Here is a 19,647-nt window from a genome sequence, read left to right on the forward strand (position 1 = left end):
TATTTTTAAATTTCATACCAAACAAGTTTTCAAATGAAAACTCATATTTTAAAAAAAAATTCTATTTTTTTTTTTAATTTGAGTAAGATACCAAACAAGCCCTAAACTAAACTTTTACAATAATAAAGCTATAAGCCTATAACTATGTTTCACCATATCTCTCATTATAGTGTAAAACACTAAGTGAGTGAGTCTTTATCAAGACAGCATTATTGAACTTACTAAATATATATAACATTCTATGTATACAAAGTCGATCTTTCTACTTTTTCTTAAAACACATTACGGGAATTATTAGGATGCTATGATAAAAGCACATCACATGCAAATTTTGACTACTTTCCTTAGTAAGATAATAACTTATATTTAGATGACTCTTTACTATATATTGAGTCTTGATAGTTTTGACTCTTTCCATGTTTCTAAGTGGTGGGTATCTTTTTCTTAATTTTTAAATAGTGTTTGGCATTTAATCACAAATGATCTCTTAACTTTGACCAAAATATCAATTTGGTCTTTAATATGCATTTTCACTCAACGTGGTCTTCCATATTTACCACCGCATATTAATGTTGCCCTTCCATTCAATTATATTTCAATTTTCCTAAAAAATGATCACGTCTATTGCACGAAATCTTTTTTTAGGAATTAAAATTCCTTAACACACTCAAAGAGGGTGTGTTAAGACCCGAGTTGGGGATTTTTTATTTTTTTATATTTTTTAATTATTTTATTTTTAATCATTTTAGCATTTTTTAAGGGTAAAGTCTTTTTGGATTGTTGTGAAACGTGTGAAGACTATTTTGCCCCCCATAAAAGGGTCATGTGCAGTGCACATGACAACTTTTGAGAAAAATTCAGACAGACTACAACGGAAGAACAACATTGATGTGTTGTACTAAGGATGGAGGACCATATTAAGTGAAAATGTACTTTAAGAATCAAATTGATATTTAGATGAAAATTGAGAGAATCTGTGATTAAAAAAAAAAAAAAAAAAAAACCATTTTGTTTTAATAGTTTCATACCAAATTCTTATTTATTATACTGTTTTAATGTGGTAGCTCAATATGCTTTTATTTGAATCAGGGAATGCATTCATGGACACAACTAGCTGTAATTGGATTCTCCGAGAGTGTTTCAAACTTGTACACCTCCGAGATGAGGTGCAGATGGCTAGCAGAGCTTCTCGATGGCACATTTAAGCTACCAAACATAAAAGAGATGCTAGCAAGTGGCGAGTGCATAGCAGCAAACAATGCTAGCAAACCTGAACCACAAGTTTCACTTTCAATTTCTGTGAAATGAAAACTGTAAACCGAGATCAGTAGAATGGCGATTCCAATTACATTCTTTGAGGAAAAGAACTATTTTCCTAAGCACTGAACCCAACATATGATATTTATATACATCAAAAGTAAAAAAAAAAAAACTTTGAAAATGATGTACAAGAACAACAAAATAATATCCAGAGTGGCAGAGTGTTCTTTTTTCTACAAGATGTTACTAGCGAGTCAAAATTTGCTTAATCAGCTGATACGAATATGTAATCCGAAGCCGCAATTTACAGCTGAAATGTCTCTCTCTCTCTCTATCTCTCTCTCTCTCTCTCTCTCTCTCTCTCTCTCTCTCTGTGCAGCTTATGGGAAACAGTCAAGCCTATGATGTCATTCATTCACATCCAGGTTTTGACAATCTCAACTGGCTAGCTGAAAAGGAAGTGGATTATACAGTTTTAGACACATTCTAAAAGCTGGAAAGATTTTCATATTAAATCCCCCTCTATAAAATTTAGCTTTCTTCTGATAAGATTCCATGAAAAAAGCAGGTAGGACTGAGACAATAACAACATTAACTCCAGTACAGCTTCATGGATACTAATCATTCAAGGAAGAGTACCACTTATGCGGTATGTGAAAAAGAAAAACAGAAATAATATATATATAATTACAAACAATAGTTATACACAAACCCAAACCGCAGTAGACAACCAAAAAGACTCCACTGAAAGGCAAGCACATATTTGCGGTGTTGACTACTCATTAGAAAGTCAGCATTCAGCAAACTCTAAACCACATTAGAAGAATTATGAATGTCCACTAACCTGGACTCTCTGAATGTCCCTGTGCAGGAACCACCACGGACCTGATTTTGACAGCAACCTGAGATGAAAAAATAAGAAACATAAGAATAGAATAAGCAGCAACAACAATAGTGAAGATGATGACAAATGCAAAACTCAAAACCCAATAGTACTGTACAGATTACCTGACATATCCTGCCACTGTACGCAAACCCATGAAGAGAGTCAAACCCAACCAAACCCCAGGAAGACCAATAATAGAAGGAGCATATAGCAAAAATGTGGAAGATATTGCCCCCACAATCATCTATAGATTAATAGAGAACTTGTCAAAAACACAAGCAATATGTACAACTTTCATACCCAAAGTAGAATAAAGAAATGAATAAATAGTTTTGGCTTTCTTTAAGGAAGCAGCTTACCATGGCGCGAGCTGCATATGCGAAATCTGAAACACCATAATGGAGACCATCAAAAATATAAGCTAGAGAAGTCAGAGGTTGACTAGCACTGACAAACTGTGGCAAATTAGACAACATCCATAGCGATATTAAAGACATGAATTTGTAATAAGCTATACACATAAATCACTAAACAAAAATTTGAATACATACCAATACCCCGGATCTAACAATTTCTAATACTTCAGCATCTTTGGTGAATAAGGTAGCTAAAGAACCAAAAGATACTCCCAAAATTACAGACAAGGAAACACCTGTGAGCAATCCTATCTGGAGAACACCCACGTAAAGTATCATATGAAATCATGAAACTGCATATACAACATAAGGAAACTATACAATAACATCAGTTAGATCTGGAAGCATCCATCTACTTAAGAATGCAAAACTCCAAATACATTATCGACCACACAAGAAAAGTTTACCTTTAACACGAAGTCTGCAATTTCTTTCACAACTTCATATTCACCTTTTGATGAATAACTTGCAATCATGGCCTACGAATGGACACATTTATGCTTTATAAATTTGATGTCACATGCACAAAGACACGTTCACCAAAGATTCTTAGTGTGTGCAATCTTAGGTAACATTTGGAAAGTCTAGTGAATGGGATTCCTGACTCTAAGGGCCTTTCTATGGAGTTAGAGGTGTCTGCTATATTAAATTCCATAAGCTCCTGGACTCCTTAGAATATTCTTCAAAAAGCCTAATTCGTAAATATAGGCAGGGATGCCATTTCAAATCCATCCCCAATTCGGGCCAACAAGAATATGTGCAATTTGGGTCAAGTGAAAATAGGAAAAAACTGCAAAAACTTGGGTCAAGTAAACTAATAGTTAGCCTTCACCCATTAGTTGAACTGGATCACCAAATGGGAACCAGTAGATAAGAAGTACGACAATGAAATGAAAGAAACAATACCTGACCAGATGCAGCCAGCGCATCAGTTAGAAGGGATACAGCCAACCATACTTGTATACATATCTGATGGGCAGCCATAGCTGTTGGACCTTGACGAGCTGCCATTGATGTTCCCAATGTCATGGTCGTGAGAACAGCAAGAGTTCTTCCAAGAAGAAAACCGCCTATATCATCCAAGAAAAAGGAATCTTAGAGAGTGTCTGAAGTAATAAAAGAGGTTTAACATGCACATCAACTACTACCACAATGACAAAGTGAAACATTAAAATACACCGTCCAAATACATGTACTGCTCCATACGCAAACAAAGTCAATTACTATGAAAATTTAATACTGATAGTCAAGCATATAATTGAAACAGAACACTGATGGGGACAAAAAAGTTAAAAAATTAAAAGCAGAACAGTGGAAAAAGCAGTGTATGGAGCAATTGACTTTGGAGAGTCAATGAAGTAAATAAAGAGGTTTACCAGATTTTATGTATCCACCAAATTGCAAAGATCCCATCTTTGGAGGCAATAGTACAGCTCTCTTATTTAAAAACCAGATCATTAGAAAGGTGACAGTGTATCTGAAAAGCAGAAATTGTAGAATGTTTATTTGCTAAGTAATGCCAAAAGAAGGTATGATAAAAGAAAATCTGTTGAAAATCACATACTGAGATATAACAGTAGAAATGGCTGCACCAGTTACACCCAAACGAAGATAATATATAAAGATGGGTAGCAAAAATGCAGCTAAGGAATTACCAATACCTGCACAGAGAACAACACATCAATTAACAGAAAGGGTCACTCGAGCAAAGGCAGGCAGAAATTAACAAATTGGAGACAAAATTATGAAGTCATTGTGCAAATTAACAGACCAATAATATAGTAGGTGTGTGTGTGTGTGTGTGTGTGTGTGTTTGTGTAAACGCACTTATAGAAAGCTGGATTTTCCATCCCAAAAGCTGCACATTTTTCAAATTCAATTAAAAGATGGTGAGTGCCATTTGGAAACGTATCACAAATAAATATATAGCATTGCAAGTGATAAAACAGTGTCACCCCACTTTCCTAGTGCTATCCCCTTCCCCCCCCAAAAAAAATAAAAATAAAAATAGGAATGTGAGACTACTCAAGATGCTGATGGTAATGCATTAAGCAGGCATTTCAGCAGTAGCATGATGGTGTCAAATCAATTATTATATATCCAATCGGAACAAATGAGAATCATGAAAAGGAAATACAATAAACTATACAAACTTGAAAGCATTCAATGGCAAAGCAAGATATTAAAAAATTTCGTGAAGAGAATGAATGTCTGTGAGTATTAGGACATATGATATATCACACTTCTATTTACAGAGGATTTCTCACTTAATATATACATATATATAGCCAAACACTTGCCTAGACATAGTACCGGAGTTTTTGTATCCTTAAAACCACGGAAAACTCCTTGAAGGGCCAAAGACGCTACAACAGCGGGAGCACCAAATGCTCGTATTGAAAGAAACCGTTTTGCGGGAATGTGCATAGGCGAGTCCTGTGATATTCCGAGAAAATTAAACAGTCATGTACTTGAGAGAGGAAAAACAGAAAATCTATGAGCTCCCCCCACTGCCCCAAAAAAATATAAAACAAATTATCTCAAAGCTTTACTATCACCTTGTTAGGTAAACCGCACATACACTAGACCTACAAAATTGTATAGTAATTATTCACATAAATATATATACAGGTATATACACACAAAAATGCATGTTTGTATGTTTATGAAAAAAGAGAAAGGGCAGATAACTAATCAATATGAAGTGTTAACTTGGAACAGGGAACCTACTGACGATATGCCCATCATATTGAGAAACAATCCAGATCCTAAAAACAAAGCTACAGCCTCAAAAAGGCCAATCCCAACTGCTAATAGCAAAGCTGTAGACACTGAGGATAGTTGCTTTCTCTCAACTACTCCATCAACAGGTTCAGGTTTACCGTTAGTACTGTCTTCTAGACAACCCTTTTCTGTACGAAAAATTTTCATAAATCAGAAATAGATATAGAAACGTCAAGTCATCTGTGCTCTCACTTAGACATGAACTACAACAAAGATGACCAAGGAGTTATACAATAATTCAACTTCACCTGAAGCAGAAGCTTTACTAGCATTCTTTGCAATGTCTTCAGCAACAAAAGATGTAGCAACACTGAGGAGAGGGATATTAAATAGCTTTGATACATAATTAAAGATGTTCATCGAAACACCAGCTGCAGCCAACTCCACAGAGCCTATGGAAAAAACAAAGGCAAAATAATAATAATAATAATAATAAGAGCTCCAAACTTAGATTCATAATACAATTATTAGTCATTGACCTCATTTCAAGGAGTTAAACATACCCAATCTACCAATATAAGCAGTCTCCATCAGCTGTGCTAAGGGATCAATAGCCTGACCGACAATTGCAGGTAAAGAAAGCATCAACAGCTCACGTTTGACATCTGGAGAATATGTTCGACTTGGGGGGAGAAAGAGACAAGCACAAAATGATAGCTAATCAAAAACAAGCATAACAGCAACGCTATCTGATAGGTTACCTAAAAACTAATTAATGGGCATAATAAGAATTTACGACACACGCTTAAGTAGACAAGTCCCAACAGCTATTGATAGTAACCATTTTCATAACAGCTTCATATATCAAGATGAAGTGAAGAATGAGGGGCAGAGGAAGGGAGGGACTAGCAGGTGAAGTTAGAAAAGCTTATCAAAAGCAATCATGCTGATATAGTTATATTACCATTCACTCTAACAAAATCAGAGTTTTACAATTGATAAGTATCTAACAAATTTGAAAGCAAAATAAGAATTTCTTTGCAGGGAGAGGGGCAGTTCAGAATAGACAAGTCAGTATTAAGCAGTTTGCAAAAAGGTAACAACCTGTTCCATCAGTGTGTCTATCTTATATCCAAATTATGGGGAAAAAAAAAAAACACATATTAGAAAAATTATGTGAAACTAATAAAATTAAAATCATCAAGTAAGAGAAAAATACAAAATAATAAATGCAGCATTTCAAGAAATAAAAATAACGAAAAGGACAATAACAAGGTCATGTAGGCTATAAGGTCTTACAGGTCACCACTTCCTGCATCTATGAGAGCATGCTCTTCCTCCAAAGCCAATTTTTCTTCAACCTCATAAGAACCCACATCAGAGTCTGAACTCAATTGATTAGCCACCACTGGGAAATAAGGTCTTCTGCGATGTGTCACTATGGGTAAGTGTGCTCTGTGTGAAGCAGACAGATTGCAGCACCCCACAACATTGTCATTGCTCAACTCCTTCCCACCACTTAGTGCAACAAACTTGCGAGATTCGCTTCGGCGCAATGAATTAAACAACCTGGCCTTCTTAGTTATTGGGTTGTGGTCACTGGCTCTAGTGGTTAATCCATTAGAAGGTGCACCACCTCTAAATTGGGTAGCCGTCATTTTCACCAATTCTTTAATTTTCTTCAAAAACAAAAAAGAAATTCCAGATCATGTGTTAGAATTTCCCAAGATTAAGGGTTTAAGGATCATAGTTCAAACGTTAAAATATAATTAGCATAATTAGCTTAACCATCAATTCGTATATAGAGCGACGAAATGAACGAACTTTACACAATCAAACGATTACTGTTATGCATTTCAGAATCCAAACCCGGAATATAATATATAATTCATGTTTATAGAAGCCAAACCTCTGTTTCGGGAACAAAAACTGAAATACATATAAAAACAGAGCATTGACTACAAAACCTTCATACAAATGCGTCTATACAACGCAATTATACGAAATAAAGTGGGGGCAGAAAATGGAAATGGAAAAGGAGTGGGCAGAGCACTCCGTTTGTTTCCCGGGAAAATTATCAACAACAAAAAAAAAAACGAAAACTAATGAAGAGGATAAGATAAAAGTGCTTACCTTTTTGGCGAGTGAGTGACAGAGTGAGTGTTGGAATTTAGGGTTTTGGTGAGAGCGGAAAACAGGGAAGAGGGTTAGTAGTTGAGAATTGGATGCCTGCTCTCAATGTCTCCGACTGCAAAAATGAAAAGCCGAGCAAAGTCCAAGTGGGTGCCGGGTGGCGGTTTTGGGTCTACATAGTAACAAAGCTCGTACCGTAAGCAGTGACACGAGGATTTCAGTTGCAACTTGCAAGTTTTAGATTTTTTTTTGGCCCTAACTTGCAAGTTTTCGTGTAATTATTTGGAAACTTGAAGAAATAGCCAAAATTTAAACCTATTTCTTTTTTTGTTATAATTTCCAATAGAAGGGAAAGAAAAAAAAAAAACTTGATGTGGCAGTTTTTCTCAATTCATACCTCATTTCCTCAGTTCACATTAGAGTTCATTTATTTCTTATAACTAAAGTATCATTTAGCATCCAAATTTGGTTGACAAATTTAGTATCCCAACATTATGCTTCTCAATCCTAAAAATAGCTGAAATTTGTGTAATTAATTAAACACTTAATTGCCTTTGGCCAAAAAAAAAACACTTCATTGCCTGAAAAACCAAAAACAACCAGAAAAATTCATCATAAAATTCTTCTATTTTATTTGACCATTTTAACATTTTACTGTTTTACCATCATACATGCTCATATTATTTTAATTCATTGTGTAAAATTGTTAGCAAAAAATGTTACAATTTTACAAAATATTCTGAATAAGTAACAATTTTTACTATTAAAAGGTAATCATACATGACTTTTTTCCACACGAAAAATTCTTTCATATATGATAGATATATTTAGTTAGGAATGTGATGACATTTAACACATCATTAGGATGAAAACAAAAGTAATATATTTTAAACCAAAATCATAAAAATTGAAACTAGAATGATCAAAGTATAACTTAACTCAAATGACAGGGACCAAAAGTGAATTTTAGCCTATATTTTAAAATTCTTTCACGATATTGTGATATTTTTATGATGTTGTAAATTTGTAATATGTATAACAATATGAGCATTCGCATGCCCAAACTCCTATATATTAAGTATTGTTCCTATTATCAGGGGCACTTTGCCAACAAAGGAAAAGATATTAGTTCGAATTGATGATAATTAACCAATATTGTTGTTAGATGTCCAACTAAATCATGGTCAAGTTCAAATAGCTAAATATCATGTACTTACTGACAAAAACTTAGATAATGCAAACGTGGATAATATGTAGGAATGCTTTTCTTTTATTTAATCCGGAGAAGGGGGAGAATTAAACTCAGTACCTCTTATAAACCAAGTGCTAACTTGATAATATAATGTTGCTTATTATATTGAAACCGTGTCTGTTATTCCCACAGTCAAAGGGATTTCCTCCTTTACTGAGAAGCTAATTAGACTCTTATTAGTATTACATATTTACTGAGAAGCTAATGTTGCATTGTAATTTGTTGCTGATGTCGTAGCTAAAATTGTTCATACTATAAATTTGGGTTGACCGTTTCCATCGGCTGCTCGTTCTCGAATTAGGTTTTGACTAGTTTGGTGTGGTGAGATGTGCTAGAGCTGTTGTTTTGTAGTTGCCTATTTTTTAAGGGTAGAGCCCAAAACAGAGCCAGAGACCCAAATCATGGGCACATAGCCCAAATCAAAGGATCACAAAGAGAACAAAGCCCAGCAAGCGGCTATAACCCAAAGAAAAGAAAAAAATAAGACCAAAGCAAATAATAATATAGACTTTGATATTACGGCAATATGAGTTCAAGACTTGTTATTGTCATTCCTTAAAAACAAACCAAATGGAATGATGCTCTCCAAAAAAAAAAAAGTATGATCATGCTTGGTCAACTCATTTGATATTACTCGCACATTACGAGATGTACAGAAGAATTGCACTATTAATTAATTATTATTTATTGTTTGCTCCCCATCCTCTTAAAACAAGCATAAATTCTGGTGACTTGATACAAATTTATGGACGTCTCATTGAAGAATATGAAGAAAAAGAAGCACCAAGTGAATTGTCATGAAAAGGAAGTTCCAACTCAAACCTTGCACACCCATCTTTGAAGCGTTGTTCTTATTATCAGGAGCTGTTCGCCAACAAAGGAAAAGATTGATGATCAGTTCGATTTGATGATAATTAACCACTGTTATTATGCAGATGTCCAACTAAATCAAGGTCAAGTAAAACAGCCTAAATATGTAATAATGTATGTAGGACTGTTTTCTTTTTAATCATTTAGTGTTGGTGAATTCATATCAACAGCGGATTGAGTCTTTGAGAGAATGAAACCTTATATTTCTTTACTAGTACATGCATGCTTTTATTACGTAGCATGAAACACATTTAGCAAGACAGCACAATTATATTTTGTTTCTCAAATGCAATTTGTCATGGGCCAGTTTCTTTATACATATATAACAGGGTAACTTGCACTACTTACCTGCACAAGTGGAATTTGTTGACAGGGTTGTAAGAATGGTTTGGTTAGTATAACCAGCATAGGCACAGGTTGTTTGATTGCAAGTGGAAGATGTGGTGTTGCCAATGTATAACTGATCACTTGAACCCTCTTGGCATTGCATGGCAGGGCATGTTGACCAGAGAGTTGAGCCAAGGTTCGATGGCTCGCATTGTAAGCTAAAACATAGATTTGAAACTTGAGAAAATATCCTCCAATATTGGGAAAACAGACTATAATTAAATATTGCTGAGTATTGAGAAACATTGCACTTACGTCCAATTTTTTGTAGAGCTACACTGGCACTTCACGCAGTTGTTAGCAGTGAATACGTAGGTGTTGTTAGAAACGAGTAAAGGGGCGTCTGACGAGTCATTTCTTACTGAAGATGAACATGCTGCAAATCAACATTCGAAACGTCAGGACGTTATTCTGCAACTAAAACAAAAGATACTGCAAATATTTGAAGCTTTAAGAGATCATCGTAACATAGTAACGGAACATTTCGGGCATAATAAGATGTTCATATTGTCAGACTGTGAATTTGAACACTTGATTAGGTTAGTTCTTTCTTAAATATGTGGTCAAGAGTCCTGACTTATAGTTTTCCGTGTTTCCACTTCTTTCCCTACACTTTTCTGTTCCTCCTAGTAAATTACATGGTGGAAGCTAGTGGAGTGGGTGGAAGTTGAGTGTGTGTAATAGTTTTTCCATTACAGATGATATAGCTATGGAAATTCTTCAAATTTGGACCCACACCCATTATCACATCAAACACTTGTGCTAAGACTGTAAACCTTCGATATCAATGGGCAAGACCGACACTAGAAAACAAGAAATTGGGGCCATCAATCAGCTTAATGGATGAACAAGACCAGCTAGCTGTAGCCACTGTCATATATATAGCTCATTCCATGTACATGGACTGATGGACCCAAAAAGAGAAGCCCCCTGCAAAAAGGCATTTATCAGAGGGTAAAAGAATATCCACCCTACACTATTTGGATGAAGCTTAGGCATTTCACATAATCACTGATGACCCAAAAGGCTAAAACCTAAGAAGAAGAAGATACGTAGAGCAACCCCAACAAACAAAAAAGTTCCAATGTGGGATTCACCATCTAATATGAGTATTATAGTATACAAAGTTTCATATAAACATAATCCAGCTCATTCTTAGTAATAGACATGATTATGAAAAAAAGTATAAATATGCATATTTTATATACGTGTAAAATTCGACAAAAAAAAAAAGGAATTCACGAGTATAACAGAAATACAGAATCTAGTAGCTTTCTGAATTTTCTTTTTTAATTAGCCAACCCCAAAAGGCCAAAAGGCAAAAGAAAATGTAAAAAATGCCAGAAAAAGATGGTGAAAAGTCAAAACTAACCTTTGAGAGGAACATCAAGGACTTGATTGGCCTGAAGCGTCTTGGGATCCGCAATCCCATTGATCCTCAACAGCGTCTCCTGGGTGGTCCCATACTCATCGGCAATCGACTGCACCGAGCTCCCAGCTTCCACCACGTGTCCGTAGTGGACCACCTTATTCCCGTCCACCTCATCACAGCTACACGGCAGCGGGATCCACAGGCTCTGCCCGACCTGAATCAAATCCGGGTTGGATATGTGGTTGACGGTCGCGATTTCCTGGTACGTGACGAGGCGCGAGAAGACGTCGGTGGCGATGTGGTCGAGGCCGTCGTTTGGCTTCACGGTGTACTGGGGGCGGTGGTTGGAGACGCCGGAGCCGTTGACGCAGAGGCAGGGGAAGGGGATTTTGATCCGGTAGTTCGCGGGTAGGGGGAGGTTTGATGGGGTGGAGAGGTTGAGGTTGTTGGCGCCGAGGAGGGAGCGGAGGTGGGTGATGTTGAAGAGGGTTTTGATGGAGTTGAGGGTGGTGGCGTTTGGGGTGACGTAGTCGATGAGCGCTTGGCAGTTGCGGGATGAGGTGGTGCTGCAGTTGAAGGTGGCGGCTGAGGTGGGTGTGGTGAGAAATAATGGGATTAGGAGGAGAAGCAAAGTGGGTGTGGGGAAACCCATTTTGCTATTTTGCTAATTTGGTTTGTGGGTTTAAGGATTGAGGATTGAGGATTGAGTGAGAGAGAGAGAGGCGTTTGGGTGGGGTTTTAATAATGAGGACAAGTTGGTGAATAATGCTGAAAGGTGTGGAATGGAGAAGTTGAAGAAGAAGAAGAGGAAGAAAGGTCTGCAGTGAGAGATGGGTTTGAAGTTTGAACAAGTGAGCTGGTGTGGACTAACCCAGTGGGAGACTTCACACTTGGAGACTTGGGTGTTTATGGGGTTCTGTGCTCTGTTCCTCAGTGGGGTCATGTGTGTTTTTGGCTGCAATTGCAAACATGTGTTGCTCTGTATGATACCTTCTTTTTAGGGTAACAACTTATGACCAACTTGTCACGTGAAGATAACTAGTAGTAAGCTCGCTGTAAATGCGCATTTACTTTCCAAAACTTTACTTTCGTCTTACTTTACTCTTTTTTAAAGTCTTAATAAACTCCTCCAGATTCTACACTTATGGATTCTCTCCTGAATTATATGTATACTGCAAAAACTCGAGCCAATTATTATAATAGAGGGCAATTAAGATGCAGACTGAAAAGCTATGCCCCATGGCGAGTCGCGACCAATTGAATGATAGAGATGGTAAGCAAGAAAAAAAATGAATAAAATGATAGGTTGATACGTACAGAACTGGTTTTTTATGGAAATTATGATGATATTGGTATATTATACTATGAAATATGATGAAGCCAATCACTGCAGTCTTTATCAATTGCCGGAAATAAGTTGCCAAATATGACTAGAAATTCTTCATTAATGGCGCTCCCACCAATTATAACTGAGAATGAAATTATACCTTGACTTCGTTTTCATGGTAGACTTTCATTAATTTAACATACAACAACCTTTATGATAGAGCTTTAACCAAAAACCCTTCGCGCAAGTTGTGGATCATGTATTGTTTGGTTAGGCCAAACCCAACAAGACTCGAGTCAAGTCCTCATCAGTTAGTCAAGGCTCTACTCATCCCATGAAAGAGATTCCTCATAGACTTCGAATACATATGATTTGGAATTTAAGTATTTCATTGCACTCTTAAAGATTCAAACTTTAAATGCCCAAGTTTAAAACTCATCTAATATTTGCATATTATGATTGAACCATTCGTATTCATGCAGGTTGGGTCGCCTAACTGGATGGTTTTATTCGGACCATTGTGATCTTGGTTCATGGTTTAGTTTCATTTTTGGGCCCTAACTCAAGCCCAGACCAAGCCTAGTTTTTTTTTGGCCATGCAGACCAAGCCTAGTTAAAGTCAACACGACTGTTAGAAATCAAATGCCCAGAAGGTAAAAATAATAAGGCTTTATTACAACTCATCCACCTGGAGTATGACCCTTTTGCACTTCATCACCCAATTTAAAAATTGAATCAATTGGTCACTTGAATTTAAAAAAATTTGTAATGTCATACCTCCATCCAACTCCATCAGCTTTTCCATCATTTTTCAAGGGTTTTTTCATTATTCCAAGCCTAATTCTCATCTCCACAGTCACCACCAATCTCCAGCCACTCTCTCTCTCTCCTCCGAAAGAGAGAGAGAAGAAGGAGAGATTAGGGTGACTGGAGATTAGTGGTGACAGCGGTGGAAATGAGGATTAAGCTTGGAATGAAGAAAAAAACCCCTAAAAAATGACAGAAAAACTAACAGAATGGAATAAAGACGTGATATTACAAAATTTTATAAATTCATGTGGCAAATTCAGGTGAGTGACTTTTAAAAAAGCCAAATAATAATAACCAAAAATAAAATGAAAGGTGAAGAAAGGATCAAGGCATCTACATGATCATTTTCATATAAAGGTTCATTTATGTTAAGAAGTGAAAGACCAAGAAATTTCCAAAAATATCGACCAAAGAGAGAAATTTCCAATATTAAAAAAACCTACGACAAGTGTGTACAAAATTTTGAGCAAATCTCACAAGTACCAAGCTTCATACATCACGTGTATTCAAGAAAATAACTGGGCAAGGAGTCAGTAAATCATTTACTATTTTCTCAAAGACAGCTTCCTCTCAGGCTTCATAACCAGTTACTCAAATGAAGAGGTAATTGGGTGCACAACATGCACTCTGTTCTATTAACAAAACAAAAAAATATCAACTAAACGAGAAAAACAAATATCACTTTTCCTCTAGGCGTCGGAGCATAGACTCGGCAAAGCTTTGTTGCCTGCAAACAGAAAATGACCAATAAGCCCCATATTATGAACTGCATTTGTACAATCTTTTGCAGACGATGAATAGTCAGTTGCTCTTAGCATTTTTTTTTTTTTTTCATTTTGAAAAAGAAGAGGAGGAGGAGAAGAAGAAAAAGAAGTTTGATTTACTTTTGCTCTCTGAGCTTTGGGCTAGGGCGAGAGTATTTCAGATATCCATCCCATGGAACCTTCTTAAGCCCCGCTCGCATAGAAATTATGTCCCTGACCCTGCATAAAAGCATCCAAACTGGTGGAGATAAACAGGACCAGACCAAGGAGGCCTTTTGTTAGTAATCACAAGTCAAGAAAATACTATTTACCTCTCTGCAAATTCAATGGGGGTCTCCCCAGGCTTAATTACTTGGGGCTCCAAATACCACACATCACAGACAACAGCCCATGATGTCATAAGCTGTAGCAGATGCATTGTGAAGGACTGCCTGCAACAAAAACATATTATATAAACTCTTCAGGTATCACCAACAGTCCAAAGCTTGTTAAATTTTTCCCAAAACATGGATCAGAAGCATAATCAATGGCCAGGTCCCAAGGAATGGACTCTAGGTATTATGACTACGTTTAAGCAGCAATGGAACAATTTATGCCTTCTAAAGCATGATTTACGGCTTTCATAGTACAAGATGAAAGTGGACAAACTTTCTTGGTCATACGAGAAACATAAGAAGATAAGTCAAAGAAGGAACCCATTTTCCAAGAAAATGCATTAGTCACAGTGCATGTTAAATTAGTATGTCACAATCCGCGCCTTACTTTTTGCTGTTCCAAAAGGCATCAACAAAAATTTTGTTGTACTTGATTGCGATAGGGCAAACTGAGCACCCAAGCTCAAATGCACCCTAAACATCATAAAGAAAATGAAAGTTAGAGGAAATAACAAATACCAAGAACTTAATAGAAAACCTAAAATGCCCTCAAGTCAAACATGAATATCAAAACTTAAAACTGAGCAAAATTGAAAACTAGAATACAGTTACCTTTTTAAACATAACAGTGTAGTGATTGTTTACACAAGTTCCTTCAGGAAATATAAGGAGAGGGTTATTGTCAGCCCCCAGCACATGTTCTCTTAATCTGAAAAAAAGGTACCACTATACAAGTTCATATAACAATGACATGGACAATGGTGTGATAAAAAAATTAATATCCACTTTCTATTTATTCTTACTTCCTTGCTACAATTTCCCGATCCTTTGCCTCTGAACGATTGAACCAGATGCATCCTACGCTCTCCAAAATAGTGCTTTGCAACAATCCTTCACAAGAAGTACAAGCAATCAGAATACTTAATTTGATTCCATTTATTATATACAAAATACAAATATAGATGTTTGTCATTCCAAAGTGTTCAAGATCCACTTTTTGTGACAAGCTACTTTCAAAGACAAAACCCTCGCTTTTAAAGTTCAAACTTAGCTACTTTTACTCGAGCAGTATAGCTAATTAAGAACGGACATTCTCAGTCAAAGAAATGGTAAACACTAATAACTTCATTTGCAGACCCAGGAAAATAAATTGCATGCAAAACAAGAAAACTTCACTTCCATCAACAGCCTCAGCAACTTACACATCTAAAATGGATCATTGTAGTACACACTAGATAAACATAATTCAAGTGTCCTTGGAATGTTTTGGCAGAACCACTTCAAATACCGATATAAGTAATAATCTATGATAATGTTTTAATAACTCAATTCTGATAATTTAAAATTATAGAATTCTAATAATTAATTAATAAAGCGTATATCAACATTGACACTTACCAACCCATCCAGGATGCTTCTGCATAATTACAGCAAATGCAGTCATTTGTTCTAAGATGATGAAATCAATCATGGAAGTATGATTGGCCACAAAAACCTGCTCAAACCGTGTTAGCAAAGCTCAAGACAGGTGTTCAAACAAATGAATATTGATTATATATAAAGATACAGAAATACTAGATGACATATAAAAGAGGAAATATTAGAGTTAAAAGTACCTGCTTAGGCCGCATGCAAGGCCGTGGCCCATGGTACTTCACAACCCCAGTCCAAGATGCAACGAAGAAGCTACAAATTAACTCCACCAACACCCTCTGAAGAGAAAACAAACATCATGGCATAATAACTACGGGAGGATCGTTACAGAAAGCAGGACAGTGAGATGAAGGAGAATTAAAACATAAGTTTATTGTTTTAGTTGTAATAATAAACTATAACTACCCACTCCGGAGGATTATGCATATGTAACACTTGCCAGACAAATCCTATAGAAAGATAAATACCTAACGAAGAGGACAATGGTCATCTTCTCTTTTCCTTCTCACTCCATATTATTTGGGGTCAGTTCTCTGATAGATGAAGCATGTATTAAATGCGCCCGTGGAGAAGCTTCTCCTTTGCTATTATGGTCCATTTAACAGGAGAGGTATTTGGGGTAGATTTAAAGTGGTTGAGTCACCAGACAAAGGTTATTGGTAGATGGACTACAGTATGCCTCCGTTCATATGTAATCCAAAGTAGCAGACATACAGACCAATGCTTAAGTTTTCATATAAACATGAATTCCTCATAATTTTTCCAGTTATTTCTGCTCTGTTGGGTACTATAGATAATTTTGCATGTGCCTTCCACACGTAGTAATTCTGAGTTTATAACCAATGTGAAAGAAGAAGAAAGTCCTGTGCACAATACATTTCAAATATTTTTAGAGTGCGTCAACAGATCCTATATGTATAAGCCAGACTATACAATTAGAGCAGTCTTTGAAAGATTATTCAATACGACCTCATTTGACCTGATGCCTATACAGAGCAGTTAAAAAATCCAACCCCATTACCAGAGCATAGAAAAAATGCAGTACTGATGAATAAAATATTTTGGGATAAATACAGAAATCAGTGAAACGAAAGGAATTAATGGATAAGAGCGTGTACCTCTAGATTTTTTCTCAATTTATCATGGCCTTTCAGCAGTAAATGTACCGGAATGAAGGACGAAAGGAAAATTATCCATCCGATTGTCAATACCAGAACCCTACACAATTGATTGAGCCGCATTAAGTGGCTAAATAAGCAATAATAGAGGAGCCCAAAGCCATGGAAAACACAAATCATCTAGAACCAGTAAGAATAATACCATTTAAAAGCCAAAAAAGAAAAGAATTGCTTCTTGTTATTCCAGTAACCTCTAATCAGAACATGCGAAGCTATTGTGTGATGGCATGAATGAATGAAACATTTGAATTTGTCAACAGAGTACATAGGAATAGAAATTTGAAATTGTAACCTGGCAGGAAATAGAACCAAGTATCGAATCACCACGCCCAAACACCACAAAGGGAACAAATACACATTCCAGTTCCACGGCTCTGGAGGATTCGACTTAAAGCACCGTGTGAATGAGTCCTGTTCATACACATTCATGATCATCATACAAATTAACATAATCATTGAGTAAAATTTGATAAAATTTTCATCTCAGTATAAATTGGTCAAAACAAAGTAATCTAGAGCCAATTAAATAGCATCTAACCGCGAATCCGTAATTGCTCAGCTAGCTAGCTTCTAGTTAAAACATTGAATAATTTACTTTCTCCCGCAAAAAATCAGAGCTTAATGATTCAATGATTTCAATCTTCAAACAAATAAGAAGAGTAAAGAATCAAAGCCAGAACTCACATCGATAATGGCCCCTGCAGCTTCGGTAAGCGTAGGCGATATGTCGAGCAAATCGCGCCTGATAACACACACACAGTCGGTGAAGGAAAAAACGAGTTGATGAAATGCAATAAATGATTATTCATTATCAATTTTCCTACGGTTTCTCGAGAACCAAACAGAGAGAGAGAGAGAGAGAGAGAGAGAGAGAGAGATTACAGGTGGAGCTTGCCGTGGGGTTCTTGTTGGATGGAGGATCCGGAAGGGAGGTAATCTTCGATGTTGGGGCGATCCAGGTCCAGTTCGGAGCTTGAGGAGTTGAGCTTTCCGGGGCTGCCCATGCTCTTCTTCTCTTCTTCTACTTCTACTTGAGATTCGCTTTGCCCCTGTTTTTCCGTTTTTGTTTTTGTTTTTCGTTTTTGGGTTTGTTTTTTGTTTTTGCGTTTTATTATGGTAGTTATTTTTGTTGCTGCTGTGGTTATCATTATTGTACTAGTGATAAACAGTAAACACCCTCACGCAATTCCGAGCAGCTTGGCTGGGCCATCCTTGTGTCCCATCTTCTTTCGGCTTCGTGATTTTAACTTTTAGGGTGTCTCTAGATTTTATTGAATTTTAAAAATTTAATAAAATTTAACTGTTCTTAATTTAAATTTTAATGAATTTCAATAAAATTTAGGTGTTTCTAATTCAGATTTTAATTTATTCTAATGAAATTTAAGTGTTCTCAAAAAGTCATGTATTTAATTAAGTGAAGGATTTTAATGGATTTGGATGCATTTGAATGCATTTTTTACACATAACAAATTCCATGAGAATTCCCTCAATTTCTTTAAATTTTGATGAATTCTATAAATTTTAAAATTCATTAAACTACTTTAAAATTTGAGTTAGGAACACCCCCCCTTAATTTGTGGATGCCATTTGCAAATTGCAACTGTAGATGCCATTTGCAAATTGCAACTGTGGAAATGGGAAAATGAGAAAATCCCAATTTTTTGTACTCAAAAGTCAAAACTAAAAATATCATTTTACAAATATAAATTGAATTATCTTCCTCTTATCTTACATAGATAGAGAAGAGGTCGAGTGGAACTTTTGTCGTTGAGATGGCTTTGTTTTAGGAAAGTAGTTTTGGGTCCATTTGGCACAGTTTTGTAAGAAGTGCTTTTACTCAATAATAATTTTGTTAGAAGCACTTTTACTCATAAGCACATACAAATTTTTATAAAAATTATAATTGCTTCATGCAACAGCACTTCAAAGTGCTACTTAAGGTAATTGATTATATAACCCATAAGCACGGTTAATTTTTTATACCAAACACTATCAAAAGCACTTTTATTAATTTGAAAATAATTTTAATAGTTCTAAAAGTAACGAACCAGTGAAACATGACAATTATGAGAAGACTTCAGTAAGGTAATGGTCTCAGGTCCATACCTTAAAACACAATAATATTATACGAGTAATGTTTGGGTCCTTATGTTTGAGTACCAACTTTATCTTTATAGCCAATCAAATGAACTCATGATAGGGTCTACTATCTCAACTCTTTTTTATCTCTCATGGTGTAGCTCATTTAATTGATCATGAGAACAAGATAGGTCCTCAAACATAAGAACTCAAGTATTTTCCATATTATACATAAAATTAACCTTCAACTTACTAAATTCAATCAATAAATAAAAAAAGAACACTTGCCAAACACATGCACCAAAAAATTTCTTCAAAATTCTAAATATATTTTAATAGTTTATATAGTTAAGATCCGAAAATTTTAGGACGGTCATGGTG

The 19,647-nt window shown here is 35.9% G+C and overlaps 3 protein-coding genes across 5 annotated transcripts; all 3 read right to left on the reverse strand.

The window, feature by feature from the left end:
• Positions 1–1,247: 1,247 nt before the first annotated feature.
• On the reverse strand, positions 1,248–7,659 carry LOC147276302 (MATE efflux family protein). 3 transcript variants are annotated; one of them, XM_086253731.1, is made up of 15 exons: positions 7,420–7,659; positions 6,586–6,965; positions 5,850–5,968; positions 5,595–5,738; positions 5,293–5,474; positions 4,863–4,998; positions 4,127–4,223; positions 3,939–4,039; positions 3,469–3,632; positions 2,970–3,041; positions 2,698–2,814; positions 2,506–2,601; positions 2,269–2,390; positions 2,105–2,162; positions 1,248–1,705 (listed from the first exon to the last, which is right to left on the reverse strand). In XM_086253731.1, the coding sequence occupies exons 2-15, from the start codon at positions 6,942–6,944 to the stop codon at positions 1,676–1,678; spliced, it is 1,797 nt and encodes a 598-aa protein (XP_086109857.1). In that variant the 5' UTR covers positions 6,945–6,965; positions 7,420–7,659; the 3' UTR covers positions 1,248–1,675. The 3 variants fall into 3 exon arrangements, with proteins under 3 accessions (XP_086109857.1, XP_086109859.1, XP_086109858.1); XM_086253733.1 differs by having other exon boundaries at positions 1,248–1,709; XM_086253732.1 differs by lacking the exon at positions 1,248–1,705 and having other exon boundaries at positions 1,717–2,162.
• A 1,506-nt stretch (positions 7,660–9,165) lies between these two features.
• On the reverse strand, positions 9,166–12,417 carry LYM2 (lysm domain GPI-anchored protein 2 precursor). Its single transcript, XM_086254147.1, has 4 exons — positions 11,301–12,417; positions 10,184–10,304; positions 9,890–10,086; positions 9,166–9,535 (listed from the first exon to the last, which is right to left on the reverse strand). Exons 1-4 carry the CDS (start codon positions 11,950–11,952, stop codon positions 9,426–9,428), a joined length of 1,080 nt encoding a protein of 359 aa, XP_086110273.1. The 5' UTR covers positions 11,953–12,417; the 3' UTR covers positions 9,166–9,425.
• A 1,421-nt stretch (positions 12,418–13,838) lies between these two features.
• Positions 13,839–18,282, reverse strand: GPAT9 (glycerol-3-phosphate acyltransferase 9). Its single transcript, XM_086253329.1, has 12 exons — positions 18,070–18,282; positions 17,872–17,929; positions 17,480–17,598; positions 17,128–17,227; positions 16,192–16,287; positions 15,974–16,070; positions 15,379–15,466; positions 15,188–15,284; positions 14,964–15,049; positions 14,513–14,632; positions 14,322–14,420; positions 13,839–14,164 (listed from the first exon to the last, which is right to left on the reverse strand). The coding sequence occupies exons 1-12, from the start codon at positions 18,189–18,191 to the stop codon at positions 14,116–14,118; spliced, it is 1,131 nt and encodes a 376-aa protein (XP_086109455.1). The 5' UTR covers positions 18,192–18,282; the 3' UTR covers positions 13,839–14,115.
• Between the last annotated feature and the right edge of the window lie 1,365 nt (positions 18,283–19,647).

The sequence above is a fragment of the Dryas octopetala genome, chromosome 8 (assembly GCF_963921425.1).
Source record: "Dryas octopetala chromosome 8, drDryOcto1.1, whole genome shotgun sequence".
Lineage (NCBI taxonomy): Eukaryota > Viridiplantae > Streptophyta > Magnoliopsida > Rosales > Rosaceae > Dryas > Dryas octopetala.